We start from the raw sequence: 25,736 nt of genomic DNA on the forward strand, positions 1-25,736 counted from the left end.
CTGGGACAGAACAGAAAGAAGTTGTAGGAAATAGGAAAATGAGCAGAACACTCAGCAGATATTCATTGATCTCGCAGTATGTGCCCCATGTTATGATATGCTAGGCTGTAAATTCTAGGAGAGCAAGACAGCATCTTCATCATCCTTGTATCACGTACGTGCACATTGTAGGAATCTGACAAACATCCAGTGAATCACTGAATGTGCTAGGTTTGTGGGATGCAAAGAAGTGGTAGGATATGGAAGGGCTGCTTTCAGAGAGATTGCAGTTGACTAAGGAAATAAGGGACATGGGTATTATTTTCAAAAACTGGATTCAAATATGACAAAAAATGAGAAGTAATGATTGGGAGAAGGCACACTGGATTGGATGTGAGATATGAAGGAAGGAAGGAAACAAATAAGCAGTAATTAAGTGCCACTGTGCTGAGCACTTTACAAATATTATCCATCATTTGATCCTCAAGACAACTCTGAGAGGTAGATGCTGTTATTATCCCTATTTTGCAGATGAAGATATTAAGGCAGAGAGAAGTTAGGTGGCTCATCCAGCTAGTAAGTGTCTGAGGCTGGATTCAAACTCAGGTCTTCTGGATTCTAGGCCCAGTGCTTTATTCACTGTACCTCCTAGCTGCCTACTGTGTACAAAGCACTATTTTAAGCATTGAAAGTAAAAAGACAAAAAAAAGAAACTCTACCCTCAAGAATCCTACTTTCTACTTGGGAATCCGGCATATTGACAAAAATAAATAAATAAACACAAAGGAACTTCTGGAGAAGAGAATGTTAAAACCTAGGGGATGGGAAACAATTGATCAGGAAAGGCCTCATGTAGGAGATGGTACCTGGGCTGTGTTTGGAAGAAAACTAGGGATCTTTTGAGGCAGAAGAGGAAGGGAGAGTATTTCAGACGTGGCTGACCATTTGTCCAAAGGGGGTGAGAGATAGAATGTCATGTGTGGGCCAGTTTGAGAGAATACATGAAAGGGAATAATATGAAATAACACTAGAAAGGTAAGGAGAACCAGATTGGGGGAGGCATATATATTATCCTAGAGGCAATAGAGAGTCATTGAAGGTTTTTGCTTTGGGGTGGGGGCTGAAACGTGGTCACATCTGTGTTTTAAATTATGAATATCAATTTGTCATCTGTGTGGAGAATGAATTGGATAGGAGTTTGGAGTCAGGAGTATCAATTAGGAGGCTATTGTAAGTAGTCCAGTGAGAAGTGATAAGGGCCTGAATTGGGGAGAGGCTTCTGAGTGGAGAGAGGGGACAGAAACAAGAGATGTGGTAGAGATGGGATTATTGAAAAGACTTGGCAACTGGTTGGATGTGGGGGCTGAGGAGTCGGGAAGAGTTAAGGACGACTCCAGAGATGTGAGACTTTGAAAGGTGTTGGTACCAGAAACAAAAATAGGCAAGTTTGGAAGATGGATGTATTTGAGGGGAAGTATAAAGAGTTTTGAACACGTTGAGTTTGGGATGCCTACGGGACATCCAGGTGGAGGTGTCCAGTAAGCAATTGATAACGTGGATCCAGAGTTTAGGAGAGAGTTTATGACTATGTAAGTTTGGGAGTCATCTGAAGAGAGATGATAATTGAACGCTTGGGGCTTGATGAGTTCACCAGTGGATAAAGTGTGGAGAAGAAGGAAAAAAGAGCCCTTAGGGCTTTCTCTTGGGAGAACACCCACATTTAGCTGATGAAAGAAGGCTGAGGAATGATCAGATAGATAGGATGAAAACCAAGAAACTGGTGTCATGGAAACCAAGGGCAGAGATTGTACCTAAGTATAACTAGGGATAGACAATATCAAAAGCTACAGTTAGGTTCTAGTAGAGTGCATACTGAGAAAAGGCTATTAAATCGAACAGTTAATGAATTGGTGCTGACCTTGGAAAGAGCCTTTCAGCTAAGAATGAGATGGGAAGCCAGACTTGAAGGAATTGAGAAGTGAGTAGGAGAAGAGGAAATGGATGCAATTTGAGAGTATAGACTGCCTTTTCTAGGAGTTAGTCTATGAAGGTGAGAAGAGACACAGGACAAGAGCCTAATAAGATGATAAGGGTCAAGTGAAGATGTTACAGGAGTTCAGAGGTAGGAGACATTATTGTGGCCTGAGTGATGGCTAAAATCTTTATGGAGGGGTGAGATTTGAACTGGGCCTTGAAGAATGGGTAGAGTTTGTACCTTTAGGGAAGAAAAGGGGAGAACTTTCTATATTAGTTGGGGGTGGGAGGGAAGGGAAATAGCCTCAGCAGAGTACAGAGCTGGAAATGCGTAGGCAGCTTGAGAGGACAGGGAGGAGACCTATCTGGCTTTGGCAAAGGGATCGTGGTAGGGGAGGAGTGTCTAGGACCCCGGATAATCCTTTCTCACCTCTTTGCTTCTTTTTTCCCCTTCTTTGCAGCCTGATGGCACCAGCAAAGAGTGCGTCTTCATTGAGAAGGTCCTGGAAAACAATTACACAGCACTGATGTCTGCCAAGTACACAGGCTGGTATGTGGGCTTCACCAAGAAGGGGCGACCAAGGAAGGGCCCCAAGACGCGGGAGAATCAGCAGGATGTCCACTTTATGAAGCGCTACCCCAAGGGCCAAGCTGAGCTGCAGAAACCTTTTAAGTATACAACGGTGACCAAGCGGACGAGGCGTATCCGACCCACACACCCTGGCTAGAGCAGCCAGCCCCAGCAGCCCCACCAGGATGGCGCCACCATAAGCCACACACACAGACACCCATGCCAACACACACACACAGACAGATACACACACTCACACACACACACAAAAAACTGCATCAGAGAAATATTTTTACATTAAAATAAGGAAGAAGTTCTATTTTTGTACATTGTGTTTAAAAGAAAAAAAAAACTGAACCCAAACGCTAGGGGAAGCGGTAAGGATTTATTGTTGACTTGAAACCACCCACAGCAAAAGACTCTTATCGAACTTAAGTGGACTGGGTGCCCATTTCTCTTTTGGAACAGACAACTTTAAGCTGGTCCCCAGAGAACTTTATTACAGGAACCAAGAAACAAGGGAAACCAAAGTCTTTTTTTTCCAAAGTTGCTGGAAAAAAAACAAAACAAAACACCCCCCCCAAAAAAAACAACACCCCCCAGACTGCCCTTCTCCTTCCCTCATCCTTGTCCCACCTTTCCATCAAACAAAACTCTCTGGCTTGCAGGCATTTATTTATTGTCTGCCGCAAGCTGCGTAGAGACAAGATGGCGACACCGCGCGGGGATGGCGTGTCCTTGGAGTTCTCAGCGCATCGACCTTCTGACGACAGACGGCTCCGTCCTAGCTCCGTGACCCCTGCATCGCTCTCAGTTCTGGAGAATGCTGCTAATTACATTCAGTGACTCAAATGATCTAGTACACCAATGATAAGGGAATATTGTAAAACCAGCTATATTATATATATATATATATATATATATATATATTATATATATATATAAGCTATTTATTTCACCTCTCTGTATATTGCAGTTCCATGAACCAAGTATTACTGCCTCAACAATTAAAAACAAACAAACAAATTATCTAGAATGACATGGTGCGTGGCTGTGGGAGGTTCGGGCTGGCCAGCCTTTTCTCATTCTTGACCTCTGTGGCTTTGGGTTTGCTTAGGTGTCCTGCTCCTTTGATCCTGAACCCTGGGTGAGATGCAGGTGGCAGGTGGGGACCGGGTATCTCTACACGTACTCAGATCCTGGACCACAGAAGGGAGCCCTTGGGAACCTGGAGGAAGGAGCTGGTAGGAGGGGAGTGCTTGTGTGTATGTGGCATAGAAGGATTGATTTCTTCGTCATTCTCCTGACTTATATCACCTGCCTCTGCCCTCCCTTCTCTGCCTGTACTTCCATTTCAACCCCGGTCCTGGTAAAAAGACTGGAGTGTTACAGACACTGATGTCGTCCTGAGATGATGCAGTTCTGAACCTCTTCTGATAGAAGAGCATGAGCTTTGAATCCTGGCACATCACACTGACGTTCTGTGAAGTGAGGGACTTGGGATCCATAGGTTCCCTTCCAGCTCTGAATTCTGGTTTCTTGGCTTGTAATGAGCTGCATTCAGATCTTGAAATGGGCTATTGAATGTCTGCTGACTGAGGGCGAAACACGTCAGATGGTGGGGAAGAGGAGAGAGACTGGTGTTCCTGGGTTTTTTTTTTCCCCCTTCAGATTTTAAGTATTACAAAAGGGATCAGAAAGCCAAATGACTGCTCTGTATGTATTGGGTGTGCCCTAGAGTAGGACAGCTGACAGAAATCCATACCTCTTTCACACATGAGGCTTTAATCTTTGTCTCTGCCATCCATCACATACCTAATTCTGACCTCTGGCGAAACAAGTCTCATCCCCAGTGCCTGGCTTATAGCTTATTGACTGACTGACTCTTCTTCCACATGACAGCCTTTCAGATATCTGAAGACAACAATCTTGTCCCCCTCAAGTCCCCCTTCTCTTCTCAAGGCTCAATAATCCCCAATTCCTTCCATTTATGTCCAAAAACATTTTCTAATCCCCTCTTTATCCTGAAGCCCTCCTCTGGACACAGTTCAGCTTCTCAAAATTCTTCCTAAAACGTGGTGTCCTGAAACAAACCCCATGCTCCATCTATCTAACCAGGGCAGAGGACAATGAAACCATCCCCTTTCCTCCTGGCTGCGCTCTGTTCATGCAAATGGAGGCAGATTTAGCATGATTAGTTCTAGCTTACACAGTTGACACACAAAGGTTGTAGTCCCTCAAAATGCCATGCCAACTGTTGTCTAGCCCTGCCTCCCTCACCCCTATACTTGGGCAGTTCAGTTTATGGACCCATCATATTCATCCTTATTAAATTTCATTTGATTAGATTTAGCTCATTCTTCTAGCCTGAAATGTGTGTGTGTATGTGTGTGTGTACATATATATGCACGTGTACACACACACACATATATATATATTTTTGTAGTGATGGTGGGGGGGAGGGGGAGATATTGCGTGTAATCCGGTTTGTTAGCTGTCCTCCCCAGTCTCTGTCATTTGATAAGCAGGCTATCTATGTCTTTGTCCCAGTCATTGATTAAAATGTTGAGTTGGACTGGGCCAAAGACAGACATCCAGGACACTCCAGGAAAGATCTCCCTCTGGGTTGACATCAGCAAGACAGTATAATATAGCGGACAGTGAGTGCACCGTCTCTGGAGTCGAGAGACCTTGGTTCGAATGTGACCTCCAGTATTTACTACCTGGGTGATCTTGGGGCAATCCACTTAAACCTCCCTGGGGGCAGGTAGGTGGCTCAGTGGAAAGCATGGGCCCTGGACTCAGGAAGACCTCAGTTCAGATCTGGCCTCAAACACTTACTAGCTGTGTGACCCTGGGCAAGTCACTTAGCCCTAATTGCTTCCGAAAATAAGAAATAAAAATAAATAAAAATAAAAAATAAACCTCCCTGGACCTCAGTTTACTCATGACTAAGTTGGTCTAAATGGAGAGTCCTTCCAGCTCTAAAACGAAGATCCTAATTTTGTTTCCATTGGAATCACTAATATTCTTTGTGCCTGCTCTTCAATCAGTTCCAATTGACGTACTTGTATTAGCCCATACTTTTACATCACTGGCTTGAGTTCTTTTCCATGGTTATTCATATAAGTGGAATAAAACCCTGATAATCAAATCAGATGATTCACTTCTTGGGAAATGTGGCTAACAATGATTTTAGGGTCTGGATTCCGTAAGCAGGTAAAAACATAGTGCACATTCCAGGCCGTGTTCTCTTAGGGCCTTTGCACATAGCTGCCAGAAAAATCCAGATGCCTGACCCCTCCCTTTGTTCCACTCATAGACCTCCAGTTTTTACCTGTTGTCTCAAGTGTAAAATAGAAACTCCTTATCCTAGCATTTGAGGGCTTGGGCAGTCCGGCTGTCACCTACCTTTTCTTTTTCACTTCACACGCTGTCTTAATGCATCATCTTTTCCTCAAAAAGCTGATTCCTATGGGAAAGCAGACAACTGAGTGAAGTAGAAACCATAGCCAATAATACTTTTTATTTCACACACTGTAAAAAGCAAATGGCATGCCCTATCCAGAACCAAAAGGCCGAAGTATTGAGGACTGTTAATGCCACTGGGAACAATGATTTCAAGGGATGATGAGTCAGTGTGTGGCTGAACTTCTCCATTTTAAGGTAAGTTTTGCATGTCATTAGACCTAAACTCAAAAATCTCAGGCATCTCTGAGTCTTGCTGCTCTACCCGCATCCTTCCCCACCAATCGGTTGTCAGATGTCTTACATCCATTGCCTCTTCTTCAATCCTACCGTCCCCATGATGAGCCCATCATGTCTCACACGAACTCTTCTAATAGCCTCTTACCCTGTCTCCCTGTCCTGTGGTCCCTTCCCTTTCCAGGCCAACCCCCAGAGTTTATCAGACTCATCTTCCCAGTAATTGTGGCACTTTCAGGAACTCCTTGTCGCCTCTAGGATAAAATAAAAACTTTTCAGGCTGCTCCGATCACCTTCCTAGCCTTATTGCATATTCCTTTTTAAAATACATACTTCCAGTTCCATATTACTGCCTGATGATGTCCTTGCCTTTTCTGATTCCCTGCAGATGGTCTCCTGTGCCCATGAGGCAATGTCTCCACCACTCTTTGGGTGGGGGTCCTTCTCCTTAAAGGTCCAGCTTTGATGCTACCTTGTCCATGAAGAATTTCCTCATCCACCACTCCCACCTAATATTCAGCTAAAAATGATCTCTTCCTCCTTAATTTTTCCTAAGGAATTTTGTCCTGTATGTTCTTTTGGCACTACATTTGTACATGTTTCTTCCCCCTCCCCCCAGTTAACTGTGAACTCCTTGAGGGAAAGAACTCTGCCACATTTTTTTTTATCTCTAGCTTACAGTACAGAAGCTACATAGAGTAGGTATTTAATAAATTTGCAGAATTGAATCCAGTGTATTACTGTTGCCGTAAAAGGAGCAACTCTACGCACACTATACCTATGACAGACTATTCTGGACCAAGAGCTGGAAGGGACATTAGAGATCATTAAGTCCAATCAACTGCATTACAGAGATGAGGAAACTGAGGCCCAGAAAGGTCAGGACTCTCCTAAAGTCACATAGGTCACAGATGTCAGTCAAGACTCCAACCCAGGCTCTTCCATTCTGCGTCTGTCACTCTCTCCCTATTCTGCTTACTCATTGTTATAATTCTGTTCAATGAGGGTTTTGAACAACATGAATGAATGAATAAAACATTTATTAAACACTAAATACAAAGCACTGGTAAATAGAGATGGGAGACAGTCCCTCATCTCAAGGAGCTCATGTTCTAATGAGGGAGACCAAATATACAGGAGGTTTGAGCAGCAAGTCCACTGCAAAAGTCCATAAGATACAAAGTAGGGGGCAGCAGCGAAACAGATGACAATTGCTCTTCTTTCATGTCATTGCCACTGAAAAAAATCCTAGCAGATTCTGATGTTGAACCATTTGACAGGTTCAAGGACTTGGGTGGCAAGAGCTTTCTTTTCTGGCTCTTCAGTAGCTGTGGCTGGAGCATCCTTGCTGGGGTGCATCTCCCCAGGGGTAGCTTCCCAGGCTGAGGGCACGTGGGACAGTTCCTTTTCCCTCAAGCCTTCCTGGGGCAACCTGTGCTCTCTGAATATTAACAACCTACTCAAAAAACAGCTATGACTCAAGATGTTTGCTGTGTGTGTGCCTCTGAGCCTCCACAAACTGTTTATCTAGACTGGGTCTTTGGCTCTTTCTAAAGAACATTGTAAAGTGCTTTGGATTTGTAGCCAGCAAACCCAGGTTTGAATCCTGCTTCCAATAGATAGATGTAAATACAGTGTTTATATACATTTGTATGTATACATACATACACACACACACATATATATACTGCACGTATAGTATAGGTATGTTTTGTTGTGGTTCCTCCTTCGTTCTCAAAGAGGACCAATGACATCATGGGTGATGTCTCACCTTGCCCCTGAATTGGATTTAAGTTAGGCAAAGTTGCCAAAATTTGTTAGCCTCACTCTCTTTTCCAGAGTCATTGGGTCCAATGGCAAGACAAAAGTCAAGATGACTGGCGATGGCCCAGGATGCAGTGGGTGATCCTGGCATGTTCAATATCTGACCAAGCTCTAAGTGCTCCACAGTTCCTGTTTCAGTCAGCTTCCTGGCCATTGGAACAAATTGTTCTCATCAGCCCTTTCCACAGGGGGAAGTCTTCATGTGGTGGGGGTAGACATTCCCCTAATTCACTGAGGGCTTTGAGGCCTCAACCTGATTTAGCCCATCTGCCCAGATGGTTTTACTGGGGTTTGGCTACTTCCGAATGCTACAGCTTTTTGGAGCTACAGGTGAGAGGGTTGGGTGAAGGTGGACATCAAAGGTGGAGGAGCGGCCAGCAAGCCCTCATACCAGAGGTGCTAGTCCTCCTGAGCACACCATATACTTCGTATATATGTGTATGTGTTGATTTCTATACTGACAGATGAATGGATAGATGATAGGTAATTAACAGAGGCCAAATCTATTCACTTATTGGTGTGGGAAACTCCTAAATATAGAAACTCCCTTCTCAAAGGCATGAGCAACTGTCTGTAACCGACAGTCTTAGAGCATTGCTTGGAGTATGGAGAGGCTGAGTCATTTTGCTCTAGGTCATGCCAACAATATAAGTCAGAGGCCATATTTGATCCCAGACTTCTCTACTGCAAGGCTCTAACCACTACATAGAAGGCTTCATGATGGACTATTGTAATAACTACTGACAAATTATATGTTTCCTTAAAGTTTGAAATGCACTGGATATACATTATCTCATTTGAGTCTTAGAACCTCTCTCGGAGAAAGGCACTGCAGATGTCATCACCCCCATTTTACAGGCGAGGAAACTGAGTCTTGGGGAAGTTATGTGGCTATTAAGTGTTAGAGGGAGGATTTGAATTCAAGTCTTCCTGACACCAAAGCCAGTACCCTATCAACACACCAGGCTACCTCTACAACCTTGGGGAAAGTAGGTGGTTTTTTGTTTTTTGCTTCTCTGGACCACAGTTTCTTCAATTACACATTTAAGGGGCTGTATTGATGTTTTCTAAGGACCCTTTCATGTTTAAAGTATAGGATCCCACAACTAGATAGAGCATACCATAGGCCCAATCCTGCTTCCTCATCCTCTCCTCCTTTACCTGCCTCTTCCTCTCACCTCATCAAACCTCATATCAGGATTAAGTCTTTGGCACTTCGGGGGTAAACATTCCCAGTTTCCTTATTCCCTGGGAAAAACCATAAATTTCAGGAAAATTCGGAGGTCGGGTGGGGTGGGGTTCAATCATAACGTTACTTTGTTGCCCCCAAATGAAGGCGCTATCGGTTTGGAAAATGTGGTTCCTTGATTTTGTTTACTAGTAGACCTTCCTGGAAATTTCCTGAGCTATGAGAAATATTTTAATTATATCCAGTTGCACATTTCTAGTGGGAATATGTCCCAGTTGTAAATGATGTTCCATTAGTAATATAAACATAAGGAAAGCAACCTTGTATTACAACCCTCAGTCTGCCTTGTGGCCCAGCTGTACCTCACTGGAGTGAAAAGCCCAAACCTGGCTTCGGACGTGTTTCTGCCCCCTCAAGGAATAGCCCCGGGGAAGGATTCTCTCCAAGGAAATGGGGCTCTTCGGCTTCAATCACCTGCCTGGTTTACTGCATCCCCAGGGTTCCCACTGCCCTCACTCCGGCCCTCAGGACTGGGCTAAAGGGGGGTCATCTTGGATTCTTTTTTGCACCCTAGGTACTAAGATTCTTCCACTGGTCCCTCCCACCCTAGATTAGACCCAGGGAGCAGAAGCGTCAGGGCTGATCGTAGCAGGACCCCTACTCTCAGAGTTCAGCGACAAGACCATGTTCCTGGGAGTCACTGTCCTGCCTGCTCAATCCAAGCCTCCTCTAGGGGTCGGGAAAACAAGGATGACCCAAATTTGAGAAAGCCACAGCTGAAGGCTGACAGGGGGGCAGAAGAATAGATTGCATCCACTAGCTATGAGGCAGAAAGGAGATCCAGCAAGTAGAGGCGGAAGGAGATGAGAATGCAGGAGAGTGGGGTGAATAGAGGAAATGGAACTGAGAAGAAGGGGATGGGATGAGAAGAGGGAGAAGAGTCTGGAGAAGGAAGATGCGGGGAGGGGGTATTTGGGGAACTGGTGCCTAACCTTCTTGCCCGAGGGACCCGGTTTCATCACCTGGGTGTAATGGGGGCAGCCGGCTGTTCCAGGCAGTTACCTAGCAACCATCCGATGGGACGCTAACCACTGAGCACAGAGCTACTGGGGAAGGGGGGGGGCGCGGTTCGAGATACCCTTTTGCCGCCCCTTCTTCACCCCCGCGGTGGTGTGATCGAGTCTCCCCAGCGGCGGGTTCAGACAAGTCTTCGTAGGCCAGTCTTTGCATGTGTGTATGTCCTGGAGACTACCCTCTTCCTTCCTCCTTCCAGCCCCCCAGTGTCTCCCACCTTCCACAGAATCAAAGTTTGCTTTACAGTAGTTTGGGTGAACTTAAGTGCCCCAACTCCCTCTACACACAGTTCAGAATTGTGTGAATGCGGCCATGCAAGTTATCAACGCCTGTACATGCTACTTAGGCGGTTTTCCAACCTCAAGTGCAAGGACCTTAGATTTGGGAAGAGGGATTTGTGTTAGCAAGTGCGTCTTCTCCTGGGACGGGGGAAATCACTTCCTTTCTCTGGGCCACAATTCCTTTATCTGTACAATTTCTAGGATCCCTTTTGCCTTTAATTACATGATTCTATGTTAAACACCCCACCCTCCACCCCAACTAAGAGAGAGGTCATGGCAGATAAGCATCTCACGTGCACCTCTAAGTCTTTAAGCTGATTGTTTCAGATTCGCCTAATTTTAGCGGATTGAAGTCTGGCGTTTTTCGGTCCGTTGGGTGAAAAGCCACAGGTTCTGCCCGCGGGCCTCTCTTGCTGGCAGATTGAGTGAGGGGCCGGGCCTGGTAGGACTGGACCAAGGGCGAGAGAAGTTTGCAACCTCCTTCCCTCTAACAGCGGCTCTCCTCTGTCCAGACAGCGGGAGGGGGCATTTTCAACATTTCTCTAAACTTCTCCTTCGGCACTAGCGCATCTTTCCCGATCTCCACCCCGAGCTTCTCGAGGGACTGGGTCGGGGAAGTAAGTCAGCACGAGGCGTCGGGTTTCCCTGGAGCCTCTGGGGAAACGGATGGTCCCCAGCGCAGCCCTGGGGGGTGAGAGACGCAGTGCGTGGGTCCGCGGGCCGGAGCGAGCCTCCGGGCAGAGCGGCCGCGGAAGGAAGGGATAGCTGAGGCCCATAAAGCGCCAGGCAGTGGTCGTTAAAACGGGGGCCATTACACAATTAGCGCAGCGGTGGTAACTGGCCCAGCGTGAGCCCCCATAAAACGGACCCGCGCTTCCCTCGGCCTGAGCCGAGCCGGGGTCCTAACGAGGCCTCCGGCCGCCCGGAATCTCGGGCGCAGAAAACGCGCGGAGACTTGAAAGCCACCATAAAACCGAGGGACCTAGGCACCAAAGCCGCGGGGAAGCGGGCACTTTCAAAGAAACAATAGTAAATTAGGTACTAAAGATATAAAAGCCGGTTCCCTAACTGTTTAATTAGGTATCGTGTCTGTTACAAACATTAGGCCGGGAGTTTGGAAACAGATGGCCCGGGCCTCGCGGCCCCGCACTTGCCCGCCCTCCCCGGGGACGTCGAGTATCAGGGCCTGGGATTTCAGCTCGGCCCGAGAGTTCCGCAGCGGGAAATGAAGTGGGAACCGCAAGGAGCTCCAGGAATTGGGCCCCACCCGCAAAATGTCCCCCCCCTCCCCTTTGCCTGGCCTTGTAATTAAAGCAGAATTCCGTTCACTTGTTTGAGTCGACCCCATGGGCTTAATTAGCACTTGCTAGAATCCCCCCCGCCCCCCAGCTTCTCCGCTTGGAGAATAAAAAGAAGTTTAAATAGGGTTTCAATTCTCCCGCCCACTGGTCTGACTTCAACTGTGGCTGTGGGACAGTCACCAGCCCCCAGGCAGGCCGGAGTCACACGCTCCTAAGCACGCTCCGCGGCGAACAAACTTCCTCCACGTTCAGGGTGGACCGAACCTTGGAAGTCATTCACTTCCTGGCTCATCTACTCGCTTACCTGTTTGGCCCCGTGTGAGTCATTTTTAGCCTCTCTGGGACTCTGTTTCCTTACCTATAACGTGGGGGAGGTGGGAAAGATTAGATGAACCCAAAGCCCCTTTAGGTTTTAAGTCTCAGTCGGCACACACACACACACACACACACACACACACACACACACACACACAAGCAGATTCTACACACACACATATTTTCATAGTTCTTTTAGCTTTGTATTCCTAGTGCCTACTACAGTGCCTTCCTTGCACATAGTAGGCACTTAATAGATGCCTATTGATTGATTGATATACCATACAAATTCACAGTACAGTGTTTATACCCTCCTTCATACATATTTGGTCTTACATTCACCATCACTCACTAATACTCATTCACACTTACATGCACCGGGTGGCTTAAAGTATCACTTAAAAGATTTGGTGGTGGGGTGGGTCTGGGAAACGATTTAACAATCATGTACTTACTGTAGGCAGGATGTCAGCACTGATTCACATACAAATTGTCTCTCACTTTTCTTATTCATCCTAAACCCTGGTACCAAAGTAATTTTCCTTAAGCACAGATCTGATCATGGGACTCCTCTATTCAAACAAGGCCAATAGCTTCCTATTTATTACCTCTAAAATAAACTCCCCTGTTGAGCTTTTAAAAATGTAACTGATTTCACTTTTTTCAATTGTGCATTTTTTTCCTCCCCCTTTGAAAAAATTAAAACAAAACAATTGTAACAAATGTTTATAGTCAAACAAAACAAATTCATCCACTGGCCATGTCCATAAAATATATATCTCATTCTGCATCTTGAGTTCATCACTTCTCATAGTGAGTAACATGGTTTATCACTGGTCCTCTGGAATTATGGTTGCTCATTTCGTGGATGAGTTCTTAAGTCTTTCAAAGTTGCTTTTCCAGTGTTTTTGTTGTATAAATGGTTCTGTTCAAAATATTCTGCATCAGTTCATACAAATCTTCCTAAGTTTCTCTAGGTTTCATTTCTTATAGCACAATAGTATTCCATCACATTCATATGCTATAATTTGTTCAGCCACTCTCCAGTTGATGAACGCTTATTTTCCCGTTCTTTATCATTACAAAAAGAGCTGCTATAAATATTTTTGTACATAGGAACCCTTTTCTTCTTTCTTTGACCTCTTTGGAGTGTTGCTGGGTCAAAGGATAATCAGAGGTTAATGGCTTTTTGGGCATAGTTCCAAATTACTTCCCAGAATGTCTGTGCCAATTCACAGCTCAAACATCAATGCGTTAACGTGACTTTTCCCCCAAAGTTCCTCCAATATTTGTCATTTTCCTTTTTTTTTTTTGCCAATGTGTGAAGTAGAACCTCAAAGTTATATTTGTCATTTTCCTTTTTTTTTTTTGCCAATGTGTGAAGTAGAACCTCAAAGTTATTTTAATTCATATTTCTCTAATTTTTGGTGATTGGGTCATTTAAAAATATGGCTTTTTCATATAGGTTGGATTTCTTTCTTTGAAAATTGTATTTATCTGTTGACCATTTATCAATTAGGGATTCTGTTTAGCTTTTTCCCCCCCTTTTTGGTGAGGCAGTCAGGGTTAAGTGACTTGCTGAGGGTCACACAGCTAGTAAGTATCAAGTATCTGAGGCTGGATTTGAACTCAGGTCCTCCTGACTCCAGGGCTGGTGCTCTATCCACTGCACCACCTAGTTGCCCTTCTGTTTAGTTTTTAAAGCCCTTCACAACTTCTCTTTCTAACCTTATTGGATTTTATTCTGCTTCCCACACTCTTTGATTCAGCCAAAATGGCCTTCTTTCTGTTCCTTCCATCTCCAGGCCTTTTCACTGACCATCCACCTGCCTGGAATGCACTCTCTCCTTACCTTGGCCTCGAAGTTCCTCTCTTCCTTTCAGACCCAGCTCAAGCACCATCTTTTTCATGAAGATTCCCTGATCCCTCCTTCCAACTGCTCGTGCCTTCCTTCTTCAACAGCCTTGCCTTAAGCTACTTTGCATAGATTTATTCACTGCATGTTTATGTATTTTTATCCATACTTATCCTCTTTCTCATTAGAATGTAAACTCTTTGTGAGCAGGAATTCTTTCATTTTTTGGACTGGCATCCCCAGCATCTAGCACAGTGCCTGGCACTGTTGATTGTTGATTGATTAAAATACTTGAGTCAGAATATTAGGGTCCTCCATCTGAACCAGGGATGTTCTGGATCCTTTTTTCTTTTGGTGAGACAATCAGGGTTAAGTGATTTGCCCAGGGTCACAGCTAGTAAGTGTCAAGTGTCTGAGGTCACATTTGAACTCAGGTCCTCCTGACTCCAAGGCCAGAACTCTATGCACTGAGCCACCTAGCTGCGCCTTTATTCTGGATCCTAAATCAGAAAACTGAAAAGCTTCTGATTCCTACCCAGTAGCTCCGTTGGTTGCATCAGCTAACCAATAAGTATTTCTTAAGAGCCTACTACGGTGGGGCAGCTAGGTGGTGCAGTGGATAGAGTCCCAGCCCTGAAGTCAGAAGGACCTGAGTTCAAATCCAGCCTCAGACCAAACACTTGACACTTACTAGCTGTGTGACCCTGGGCAAGTCACTTAACCCCAATTGCCTAAAACCAAAATCCAAAAAAAAAAAAGAAGAAGAAGAAGAAGAAGAGCCTACTAAGTGCCAGACACTGTGCTGGGTGCTGGGAATACGAATACAATGAATGAAACAATCCCTCCTTGAAAGAAATTTACGTTCTACCAAAGGAGACTACAAGGGTACATATGAGCGTATAGTCAGTCAGCCAATAAACATTTATTAAATACCTACTATAAGCCAGGATACAAAGAAAGGTAAAAGGCAGTCCTTTCCCTAATGGGTACATAAGAATAATAGCTAGCATTTATATAGCACCTACTAAGTGCAGGCACTGTCTAAGCCTTTTATGAATATTGTTTCATTTGATCTTCACAAGAAGAAATAGAAAGAGAACAAATCCCCCCCCCCCCAAAAAAAGGTGCAACAGATGTTCTGGAATTCCATAAATAGAGTCACATGATTCTGTTAATTCTTTAGTCTAGAGCTATTCACACTGTCAGCCACTGGGAGTAATTCCAAATGTGGAGAAAAACAAACCCACCCAGAGAGCCTCACACCTGTCTGCTCACAGGCAGAGTTTGCCTGACTTTTTACACACACATACACTCCCCTCACACCCATAGTTCCCAGATCTGAGAGCTTGGGCATGTCAGATACACTGGGCAGATATAAGTCTTTACAGAAAAGATAAAATCATCTGAAGAAGACAAGAATGAGGGGGAAAGATGAGGATGCAGACTGGCATGGTGGAAAGAGCTCTAGATTTGTGGTAAGAGGATCTAGGTTTGAATCCCAGCTATGTGGTGGTTGTTTAGCTGTATGACCTTGGGCGAATTAGCAAACCTATCTTTCCCCCTATTTATCAAATAAGTGAGTTGTATTAGTGTCTAAGGTCCCTTCTTGGTCAAGATCCCTGATGATGTTGTCACGAAGAAGAAGCTGAGGTAAGAAGTTTTCTCACATGAAGTACAGTTTTCAGGATACCTGATGGAACTCTTCTGGATTGGGGTTCCTCACTCCTATGCCCTCAGGGGGAAGACCTTAAGGGTTCATGCAAAGGAACTCTTGCCTAATAAAGGTCCTTTTTTTAGGGGAGAAGGCTTTTGCATTTGATTAATCTGGGGTGCATGGGGTGTTAGGACTAGCACCTCTGGTGTGAGGGCTTGCCATCCATACCTTTGGGGTCCACCTGCACCCAACTCTTACCTGTGACTCCACGAAGCCTCACCTGGTAAAACAGTCTCAGCATTCGGGCTAAATCAGGTTGAGGGTAACTAACAACCTTAACTCTGTAGCTGATTTAGGGGAACAACAACTCCAAACAGGAGAAGACTTCTCTGGTGGAATGGACTGACAAGACCAATTTGTTCCAATGGCTGGGAGGGCCGCTGAAGCAGGCACTGCGGAGGGCTTTGTACCTGGTCAGGCGTTGAAGATGCCAAGGTCATCCAGTGCATCCCAGGCCATCCCATCGCCAGGCCTCCTAACTTTTGTCTCTCCACTGGATTTCTGTGACTCAGGAAGAGTGAGTGCGGCCGATGACTTGGTGCAGCTCTACCTCCCTTAAGTCCAGTTCGGGTGCAAATGGAGACATTACCTCATGATGTCTTTGGTTCTCTTCTAACATGAAGGAACAACAATGATTTGTGTGGTGATTCAATTTCCTTATGAATATCTTCTACTAGAGCCAAAATTCACAAGAACCTTTCTAGGGGATAGGACTAGAGCTGTGGTTTTGTTGTTATTAGAAACTCCCAGGTGAGAAAACTCCCTCCACCAATACAGGTTGGCACCTCTCCTGCAGCTAGTAACGTTAGACAGTTGTTGACATAGAGCACTGAGATAATGGGACTTTCCCAGGGTCACACACAGCCAGTGAATGTGTCAGAAGCTGGGGTTGAGCTCAGATCTTCCTGGCTGTGAGGCCCATTATGCCAAACTGCATTTGTTGTTATTTGTGTATGCACCCAGCCATAGTGCTCTGCTGGAAAGATTTTAAATCTGTTGCATACACAATAGGTACCTGGCACATGTTTATTGAATGATAGCTTGGGTTAGGGTCTTTTTCATCTGTTTGTTTTAATCAGTGTGGAGCTCATGTTGGAGAATGCAGATTTCAGCCTGAGAAAAGCAAAGAAAGAAGGAAAAAGGAAAGAAAGAAGGAAAACAAGAAAGAGAAAGAAAGGAAGGGAGGAAGGAAGAAAGAAAAATTCCTTGAAGTAAATGTTAGGATTCTTTTATGCCAGGGACCAAAACTTTTTCCATGGAAAGAAGGAAATGAGAAAACATGACTTATACAGATTTTTTGCTTTCCAAACAAGAGACAGTATGGCATAGTGGAAAATGGATTTTGGGTCAGGGGAGTTTGGCTTAAATCTTCATTCTATTACACTCTCCATGTAAGAGAAAAGGTCAGTGACTTCACCTTTTTTGGGTATCAGTTCTATCATCTGTAGAATAGGGAGTTGTACTAGATGATCTCTAATTCTAAATACACAATCCAACAAACTTTTCTAGGAGAATACCAAGAATAGCCCATAAGATGGTAGTCCTTTCCATGTGTCAGAATTTTGTGTAGTAAAATAGATAAACACACGTGGGTAAGGCCCACATTACAGTGGGTCGTAACATCTATCTTTTGTAACCTTGATACTCAGTTCTGCATCAGCCCTTTCATGCCAATTGAATTTGAGTGATTCTGTAAGCATTTACTGAGTGTGTATGTGGCTAGCAAGGCACTGTTAGAGTTGTAGAACGTTCAGCAATGTCTCACATCCAGAGGTCAGACTTTCATTCACCTAAAATTATAGTACGGTGTCAGACCCAGAAATATAAAAAATCGGTGACATTCTGTTTTCCTCCCTCCAGACTCTTCTACAGAATGCCATCCCTGCTTACCTAGAATCCCTATTTCCATTTGAGAATCAGCTTGTGCCACATCAATTCAAGACCTTTCCCAACATCCCAGTTGTTAGTGTTCATCCTCCAAATTGATTTGTATTTTCTTTACATATATGTGTGTATGTATGTATGTATGTATGTATGTATGTATGTATGTGTGTGTATATATGTGTGTATGCATGCATGTCTGTATATGTATGTATGTGTATATATGTATGTATATGTATGTATGTATGTATATGTATGTGTGTGTGTGTGTGTGTGTGTGTGTGTGTGTGTATATATATATGGTATTTACTTATCTCTGTACATGTTGTCCCCCTCTTCCCACCAAAAAAGAATGAAGCCTTCTTGAGGGCAGGCAAATAGAACATGGTCCAGTTAGGTTGGAATGTGGAATGTATGAGGGTGACGTGAAGTAAGTCTGGAAAGACAGGTTGGATTCATATTTTGAAGAGCTTTATAAATGAGTTTGTATTTTATCTATAGGCAATAAGAAACCATTTGACCAGAGCAGTGATGTGGTCAGACCTGTGCTTTTAAGAATATCAATTTGACAGCTGTGTGAAGGATGGAATGAAGAATGGAGAGGCTGGAGGCAGGGGGGCCAATTAGGATGCTGTTAGATTATGGAGGGCCTACACCAGGTTAGTGACCGCGTGCGTGGAAAGAAGGAGATGAATTTGAGATGTTGACGAGGAATCTAGAAGTGATGTAGACTTGGCAGCTGAGTGGATTGGGGTGGGGTGGGGTTGAGGGATAGAAAAGAATCAAGGATGATTCCAAGGTCGCCAACTGGGGTCATTGGAAGGCTGATGGCACCCTCTGCAGAAATCAGGAAAATAGGAAGGGCTGTGGGTTTGGGGGAGGCATTAGCTCTGTTTTGATGAGATAAAGGTGAGTCTGAAATGTTTGCTGGGACATACCCAGCAATCAGTTGGTGATGATTTCCGAATACAAAATTGTCTGTTTGGTATTTTAAGTCCTTCATAATCTTGCTCCAAATGATCTGGTTTTATTTTATTCATCCGCAAGCACTGTTCTCTATGTTCCAGCTACACTGGTGAAATTTCCACTCTTTGCTCATGATCTCTCTATTTCTGCGCAGGCAAAACCTCAAACCTAGCCTGCTCTTTCTGTTCATCTCCACTTTTCTGAATCCTTAGCTACAAGCATTTATCATTTATCAAGGCCATACTAGGTGCTAGGCACTGTGTTGCAGGCTAAAAATATAAAGAAAAGAAGAAGCAGTTCCCTGTCCTAAGAAGCTTACATTGATTTTACTGGGGGGAAACAACATGCACACAGATAACCAAATAAAAATATGTATTCAACACCAGTAGTTTTGGGGTGTTGCTATGGAGAGTGTAGTTATGGAAAGGAAATCTAATAATGGCCCCTCAGGTCCAAGCGATCCCTTTTTCTGCTGCTTTGTGTAGTTTGTAACAAATTAAAAATTGAGACAACAATTGCAATAGCTCAGAGCCCCTGGCTAGGAAAATTTAGGCAGAGATATATCTCCTTGACTTAATTTAAACTTCTGTTTATTTCTAGCTAACTGATGAGGTTTTTTTTTAATGTTTGAGGTATAATTCAGAATACAGGAAAGATTTAGGTAAGAGAAGCAAGACTATTTTACAGTATATTTTATAGTACCTAGATAGGGAGAGGGAGGGAAGATTTGGGAAAGAATAGACCTTTGGGGAGAACTTTCCTCAGTCCCTGAAGATGTGAATCAAACTGGTAGCTTCAACTTGAGATGCCATAAGGAGGGGGCTGAAGGCCCTCCTTGGTCTCTCCCTTCTTTGCTACAGCTCAGGCATCCTTTTAATTTCTTCTTTCGTTTCTTGTTTCATTTGTTGCTACCGTGCTGTTGCTTCTCTCTGGCTTAGGTTTCAGCTCGTTAAGTCCTGGGAGGAGTTGGGAAAGCTGACTTTCATGTATTTTGCTGCTCAGCTTTTGAGGCTCCCACTCCCTTCCAAACTTCACAGAACAAATCCCTTTAATAGGAGGATTTGTTCTGTAAAACTTGGACTCAGTCAAAAGGCCGCACTTGAGGATCTAGAGGGCCACATGTGGCCTTGAGGCTGAAGGTTGCCCACCCTTGTAACTAGAGTGATTTGTCATTTCCTTTTCTAGCTCATTTTACACATAAGGAAACTGAGGCAAACAGGGTTAAGTGACTTACCCAGAGTCAGATAGCTAGTGAGTGTCTGAGGTCCTATATGAACTCAGGTCTTCCTGACTCCAGGCCCAGTGCTTTATCTACTGTGCCACCTAGCTGCCCTACACTCAAGCAAGAGTCAAACTGTGAGTGTGTACTGTCTTGAAAACCCAGAGAGGAAAGAGTATATAGGAGGACAGGGTTGTTAGCAGTGTGAAATGCACAAGGTTAAGAAGGATTAGGACCAAGAAAAAAAAATTGATTTGGCAATTGGCAGTTTTGGAGACAGCAGAGAATCATGTAATATATTTGCCTATAAAAGTAAAAAGTTTAGTACTTAATGAAAATGTGTTTATATAGAAATTAGCTTGATGTCAGATAAGAAGTATTAATGTACATTTATCTTTTTTTATACTAAATCCTTTCTTAAATTATAGTCTAGTGTATGCATTAAGGGATCTGTCTTCCCACAGAACCCAGGGTAGTCATCTGCTTGTTGTGATATGTGCTTAATAAACATCTTTGGCTGGCTAGATTGTGACTAAAGAGTGTCATTTAGGGAAGGAATAGCATCTATACTGAGGGAAGTGATGGACCTGTTACACCCCGTCTTGGTCAGACTACATCTGACGTTGTATGTTCAATTCTGAGTGCCACAGTTCAGGAAGGTCACTGACGAACTGGAGACTGCCCCAGAAGGGCAACGGATGTAGTGAAGCTTCTTGAATTCATGGCACAGAAGGATCACAGGAAGAAGAATCTGTGGTAGTTTAGCATCTGGAGAAGAGAACACTCAGCTGATGACATGGTAGCTGTCTTCACTTATTTGAAGAACTGTCACTTGGAAGAGATGTTAGACTTAGCTTGGCCCCTAGGGAACAGAACTAGGAAAATGGGTGGAAATTACAGAGCAGCAGGTTTTTAGTTCCATAGAATTAAGAAAAACCTCCTTACAGTAAAAATGTATCCAAAAGTTAAATGAATTTGACTTGGGAGATAGTAAATTCTTCCTCACTGGAGGTCTTCGAGTAATGTCTGGATAGCACTTGTCGGGGGATGTTACGGAAGAAATTCTTGGTGGCACTGAGGTTAGAGTGTTGGACCTGGACTCAGGAAGACTTGAGTTCAAATCCTACCCCAGACATGTGCTAGCTTTGTGATGCTGGTCAAATCACTTAACTTCTGTTTGCCTCAGTTTCCTCAACTGTAAAATGGGGATCATAATAGCACCTACCTCCCTGGTTGTGTTGAGAGGATCAAATGTGATATTTGTTAAGTGCCTTTGCAAACCTCCAAATGCTATATAGAGTCTTCTTTTGGAAGATAGAATCAGCACCAGGTTCTCCCTGTTTGGTCACTTCAGTACCAACTAAGACAGAAGAGGTTAGCAACTTAAAGATGTTACCCAAGGGCCTATCAGCCAGCCTACCTGACTTAGATTCAGATAATTGGGTAGAGGTGAAGAAGCAACCTCGGTCCTCTCCAGCAAGACCCAAGGATCATTTTCATATTCAAAGAACAACAGAGAGAGAGGATTACCTATGAAGCCACCAGTTTTGATATAGTTCACATTTCTTTCCAAAATTACATAATAAATTGAATATGTTAGTTTAAAAAAATTCTTTTCCTTCTTCTGATGATGATGATGACTAAGTAGATTCTGTGGTCCCTTCTAATGTCTGAGATTCTGTGAAATATCAATACTCATCCTTCTAGATCTGTTTGTGGCATTTGACACCTATCTCTCACTCTCACCATGTAATCAGCTCATCTTCTTTCACAATCATACATTTCCCTGAGGATATCTTTTACTCTAGATATTCTCTAAAGTTTCTTTTTTTCTGTATGTTGTGTCTCTCTTACACACACATCTCCATTACTCACTGGGTGTTACTCATGTTTAATTCTTCAGACACTATTATGTTTCATGATGTACAGTGATACAACAATACCTAAAGAATATTCCTCAGCCACTAATTAGCTATATGACCGTGTCAAGTTACTTAACTATTCAGCCTCAGTTTTCTCCTCTGTTAAATGGGGATAAAAATAGCATCTACCTCATAGGGTTGTTAAAGGAGAAAGCTAGTTATTATTATTGATATTAAAAAGATAGAGCTTTATTTTTAGAAATTTGGAATTACTAAAGGAGTTTTGTAACTTGCTGAAGACAATTCAGCCTGTTCTCTTCCTTCTTTTTAATTCCTGGCCCAATTTTTTTTTTGTACTCTTTGTACTCTTTTTTTGTACATACTAATGGATAAGCTCTATAGCTTATCCATCTAACCATATGTAAAAATCTGTACAAAGAAACCTCTATTATTTATCTGCTTGGTTTTTCCATGTGGGTGCTTAGATTAGGCTTTTCTGAGTGATTACAGATCTCTTCCAAGGGACTCTGCAATGTTGCTTGAGTGAGGTATCATTGGCAAACAGAAGCCTGTGGAGAATCTCACTTACAATCCACAGGGAATCCCTCTTCATTTTGGACTTTACACTGGATTTCTTCCATGGCAGCAGTGAACACCTTTGTCAAGCAGATGTCTCCTGTTTTATGCCTGTGTATCTACAGTGTCATACTTGCTGTTTTATTTTTCAAGGAATGCTACATAATTTTGATGCACTGATGGGAACACCTTCTTGGGACAGACCTTTTAAGGTAGCATTTTGCTTGATGAAATCAACTGCTTTTTTTTTTTAAAGTGACAAACAATAACCACCATGGATTCTTTCATTCTCTATTTCCTTCAGTCAATTTTGTAACGGAACAGATGAGGTCTACTATGGAATATCGCTTGTAAAAGTACTTGTTTCCTACTAATACCTTCATTAAAGATGCTTCCAACATGGATGTTGGTGGTTCTCATGAACATTATATATGAACGTGAAAGTAAACATATCAGTAGGTAGCTGATGTTTTATCAGCGGCTTTTTTTGGCATCTGAAATATTTTCCATTCTTTTGGTATCTTCCACTCCTTCAGATACTTCATGACTAGATGCTTCAGTGCTCCAGCTCAGATCTACACTGTGTAGTTGGTCCAATCCAGTTGCTTTTCCTGTCTTTCTTCACATTAGTGCCATTGCTACACCTTCTGTAAGCACAGTCTGAACTGAGATGTTAGTATTTATTGTCCTTGATGATATGAAAGTTTGTCATATTTCTTTCATTTTGTGGTTCTTTTCCATTTTTCTTCTACTTGTCATTCTCCTTTCATTTTCATCCTTAAATGCACGTAGAATTATTTTCCTTAGTTGGATCTCTCCACACTTCATTTAAGGAGGTTTTACCTTCCACTGTCTCTCTTAGTTTTGTGAAGAAGTATGTGATGTCCCGTCATATTTCTTCATAAGATTTTACAATTGAGTTAATATCCTAAATTTGTGCTGCCTTTCATTTTCATATTTAATCATCTGGAAAGTAAGCCAAAATGTCTGCTAAGGAGGTCTTTGGGTCTCCTTGTCATGGCAAAGGGATGGCGATTGATTTACATTGGTTAAACTGCTCTATGATGTCTCAGTGTCTCTGGGATCACTCCTCCAGCTTCCACTTCAACTGGCAGGCTTGGTTGCTAGCGGGCAGCTGACTACTATTCCCCTCATAACCTTGAAGGGTTGTGACTTCAAACATTGTCTCTCACAGATCTCCGCCAGCGTGCTTTTAAAGATCAATCAACGAGCTGAACGCCAACACTTTCCAGTAAAAGGATTTGCCGAGAGAGTATAGCAATAGTTACCGTAAAACAATTCTCCCAAACTGGGGGTGTGTTCTCCTCTTGTGCAATAATGCGCCATTACATTCATATACCATAACTATTTCCCAATTGATCGGCACTCCTTTAGTTTTCTGTTCTCTGACACCACAAAAAGAATTTCTATAAAAATTTTTGTACATGTGAACCCTTTCCCTCTTTTAAAAAAATTACTCTTTCCAGTATAGACCTACAGTTGGGTATTGCTTAGTCAAAAGGTATGCACAATTTCATAGCTTTGGGAAGATGGTTCCAAATTGTTTTCCAGAATGGTCAGACCACTTTACATTTTTACCGACAGTGCCTTGATATGCCTGCTTTCCCATAGCACTTCCAAAATTTGTTTTTCTTCTCCCTCTCCACCCCAACCTTGCCAATCGGATGGGGGTGGAAGTTCAGGGTTGTTTTAATGTGCATTTTTCAAATTATTAGTAATTTAGATCATATTCTTATATGGCTATTGATAGCTTGGATTTCTTCTTCTATAAAATGCTTGTTGATATCTTTGACCATTTATCAGCTGGGGAATTGCTCTTATTCTTATCAATTTGAATCAGTTCCCTATGTATCTTAAAAACAAGATCTCTATCAGAAAATTTTGCTAAAAAGATTTCCCCATTTACCTGAATCTCTTCTAATTTTAGCTTTTGTTTTGTTTGTACAAAAACTTTTAAATTATGTCATCAAAATCATTCATTTTACTGCCCGTGATGCTTGGTGTCTCATGTGTTTATGAACTCTTTCATATCCATAGACGTAACAGATAATTTTTTCCTTGCTTTTCTGATTTGTTTATGTTAAATCACATACCCATTTGAAGCTTATGTTGACATACATTGTGAGATATTAGTCTATACTTAGTTTCTTCCAGAATACTTTCCAGTTTTTGCAGCAATTTTTGTCAAATTTTGAGCTCTTACTCTCATAGCTGGGATCTTTGCATCTCTCAAGTTCTAGGCTACTGTGCTTGTTCATTACTGTGTACTTTGTGCCTAATCTGATCTACTGATAAACCTCACTATTTCCTAACCAGCACCAAACTGTCTTAGTAATTACTGCTTTGTAGTATAGTTTGAGATTTGATACTGTTAGAGATACCTCTTCTTTCCCACTGTCTTCATTATTTCCTTTGAGATTCTAGATTTTTTGTTTCTATAGATGGATTTTGTTGGGTTTTTTTCTAGCTCTATAAAGTCATCATTTGGTAGTTTAATTGGTATGGCACTGAAGAAGTAAATTAATATAGGCAGTATTGTCATTTTTATTATATTGGCTTAGCCATCCATGAATAATTAATATTTCTCGAATTATTTAAATTCATCTATTTATGTAAAGAATATTTTGTAATTGTATTTGTATAGTTTCTGTTTGTGTTTTGGTTGTAGTTATTTTAAATGTAATTTCTCCTTCTATTTCTTCTATCTGAATTTTGTTAGTAATATATAGAAATGCTAATGATTTATTTGGATTTATTCTATTACCTGCAGTTTTGCTGAAGTTGTTAATTGTTTCAATCTATTTATTCATTTATCTTTTTGGGTTAACTAGGGCTTTCTGAGAAAACCATCATATCATCTGAAAAAAGCAATAATTTTGCTTTTTCTTTGCCTATGAATAAACAATTTTAAAAATTGTTTTATTGCTATGGCTAGCATTTCTAGCACTATGTGAAATAAATATTTTATGTCTTATGTTTGTTTAAATATTTTTCCATTTTACTTAGGTAATTAGTTTTATTGGCATATAGTTGAGTGAAATAGTTTTTAATAATTTCTTTTATTTTCTCTTCCTTGGTTGTGAATTCATTTTTTTTTTCATTTTTATTACTGGAAATTTGGTTTTCTTTGTTTTAAAATCAAATTAGCTAATGGCTTGCCTATTAAAAACAACTCCTATTTTTATTTATTAATTCAATGGCTTTTGCTTTCAATTTTTGTTTATCTCTAACTTTAAGGATTTTTATTTTGGTATTTAATTGGAGATTTTACATTTATTAGCTTTCTAGCTTTTTTTTTAGTTGCATGCTTCGTGTGTCGATCTGCCCTTTATCTTTTCTATTGAAGAAAGTATTTAGAGATATACATTTCCCCACAAAGGATACTTTGGCTGCATCCTCAAAATTAGAGGCAATTAGGTAGCACAGTGG

The 25,736-nt window shown here is 42.4% G+C and overlaps 1 protein-coding gene and 1 long non-coding RNA gene across 2 annotated transcripts in view; one reads left to right on the plus strand and one right to left on the minus strand.

Moving 5' to 3' along the window:
* FGF18 (fibroblast growth factor 18) overlaps nt 1-3,553 on the plus strand; it is a 48,455-nt gene extending 44,902 nt beyond the window's left edge. Inside the window, exon 5 of the mRNA XM_020992414.2 lies at nt 2,415-3,553. Within this exon, the coding sequence (XP_020848073.1) occupies nt 2,415-2,681 (267 nt within the window). The 3' untranslated portion in view covers nt 2,682-3,553. The remainder of the gene's footprint in view (nt 1-2,414) is intronic.
* On the minus strand, nt 3,304-10,336 carry LOC110212413 (uncharacterized). Its single transcript, XR_002325660.2, has 3 exons — nt 10,235-10,336; nt 5,936-5,996; nt 3,304-3,380 (listed from the first exon to the last, which is right to left on the minus strand). It is a non-coding gene; the product is annotated as an uncharacterized LOC110212413 (long non-coding RNA).
* Between the last annotated feature and the right edge of the window lie 15,400 nt (nt 10,337-25,736).

This window comes from Phascolarctos cinereus, unplaced genomic scaffold (assembly GCF_003287225.1).
Source record: "Phascolarctos cinereus isolate Bilbo 61053 unplaced genomic scaffold, phaCin_HiC Scaffold_2;HRSCAF=192, whole genome shotgun sequence".
Lineage (NCBI taxonomy): Eukaryota > Metazoa > Chordata > Mammalia > Diprotodontia > Phascolarctidae > Phascolarctos > Phascolarctos cinereus.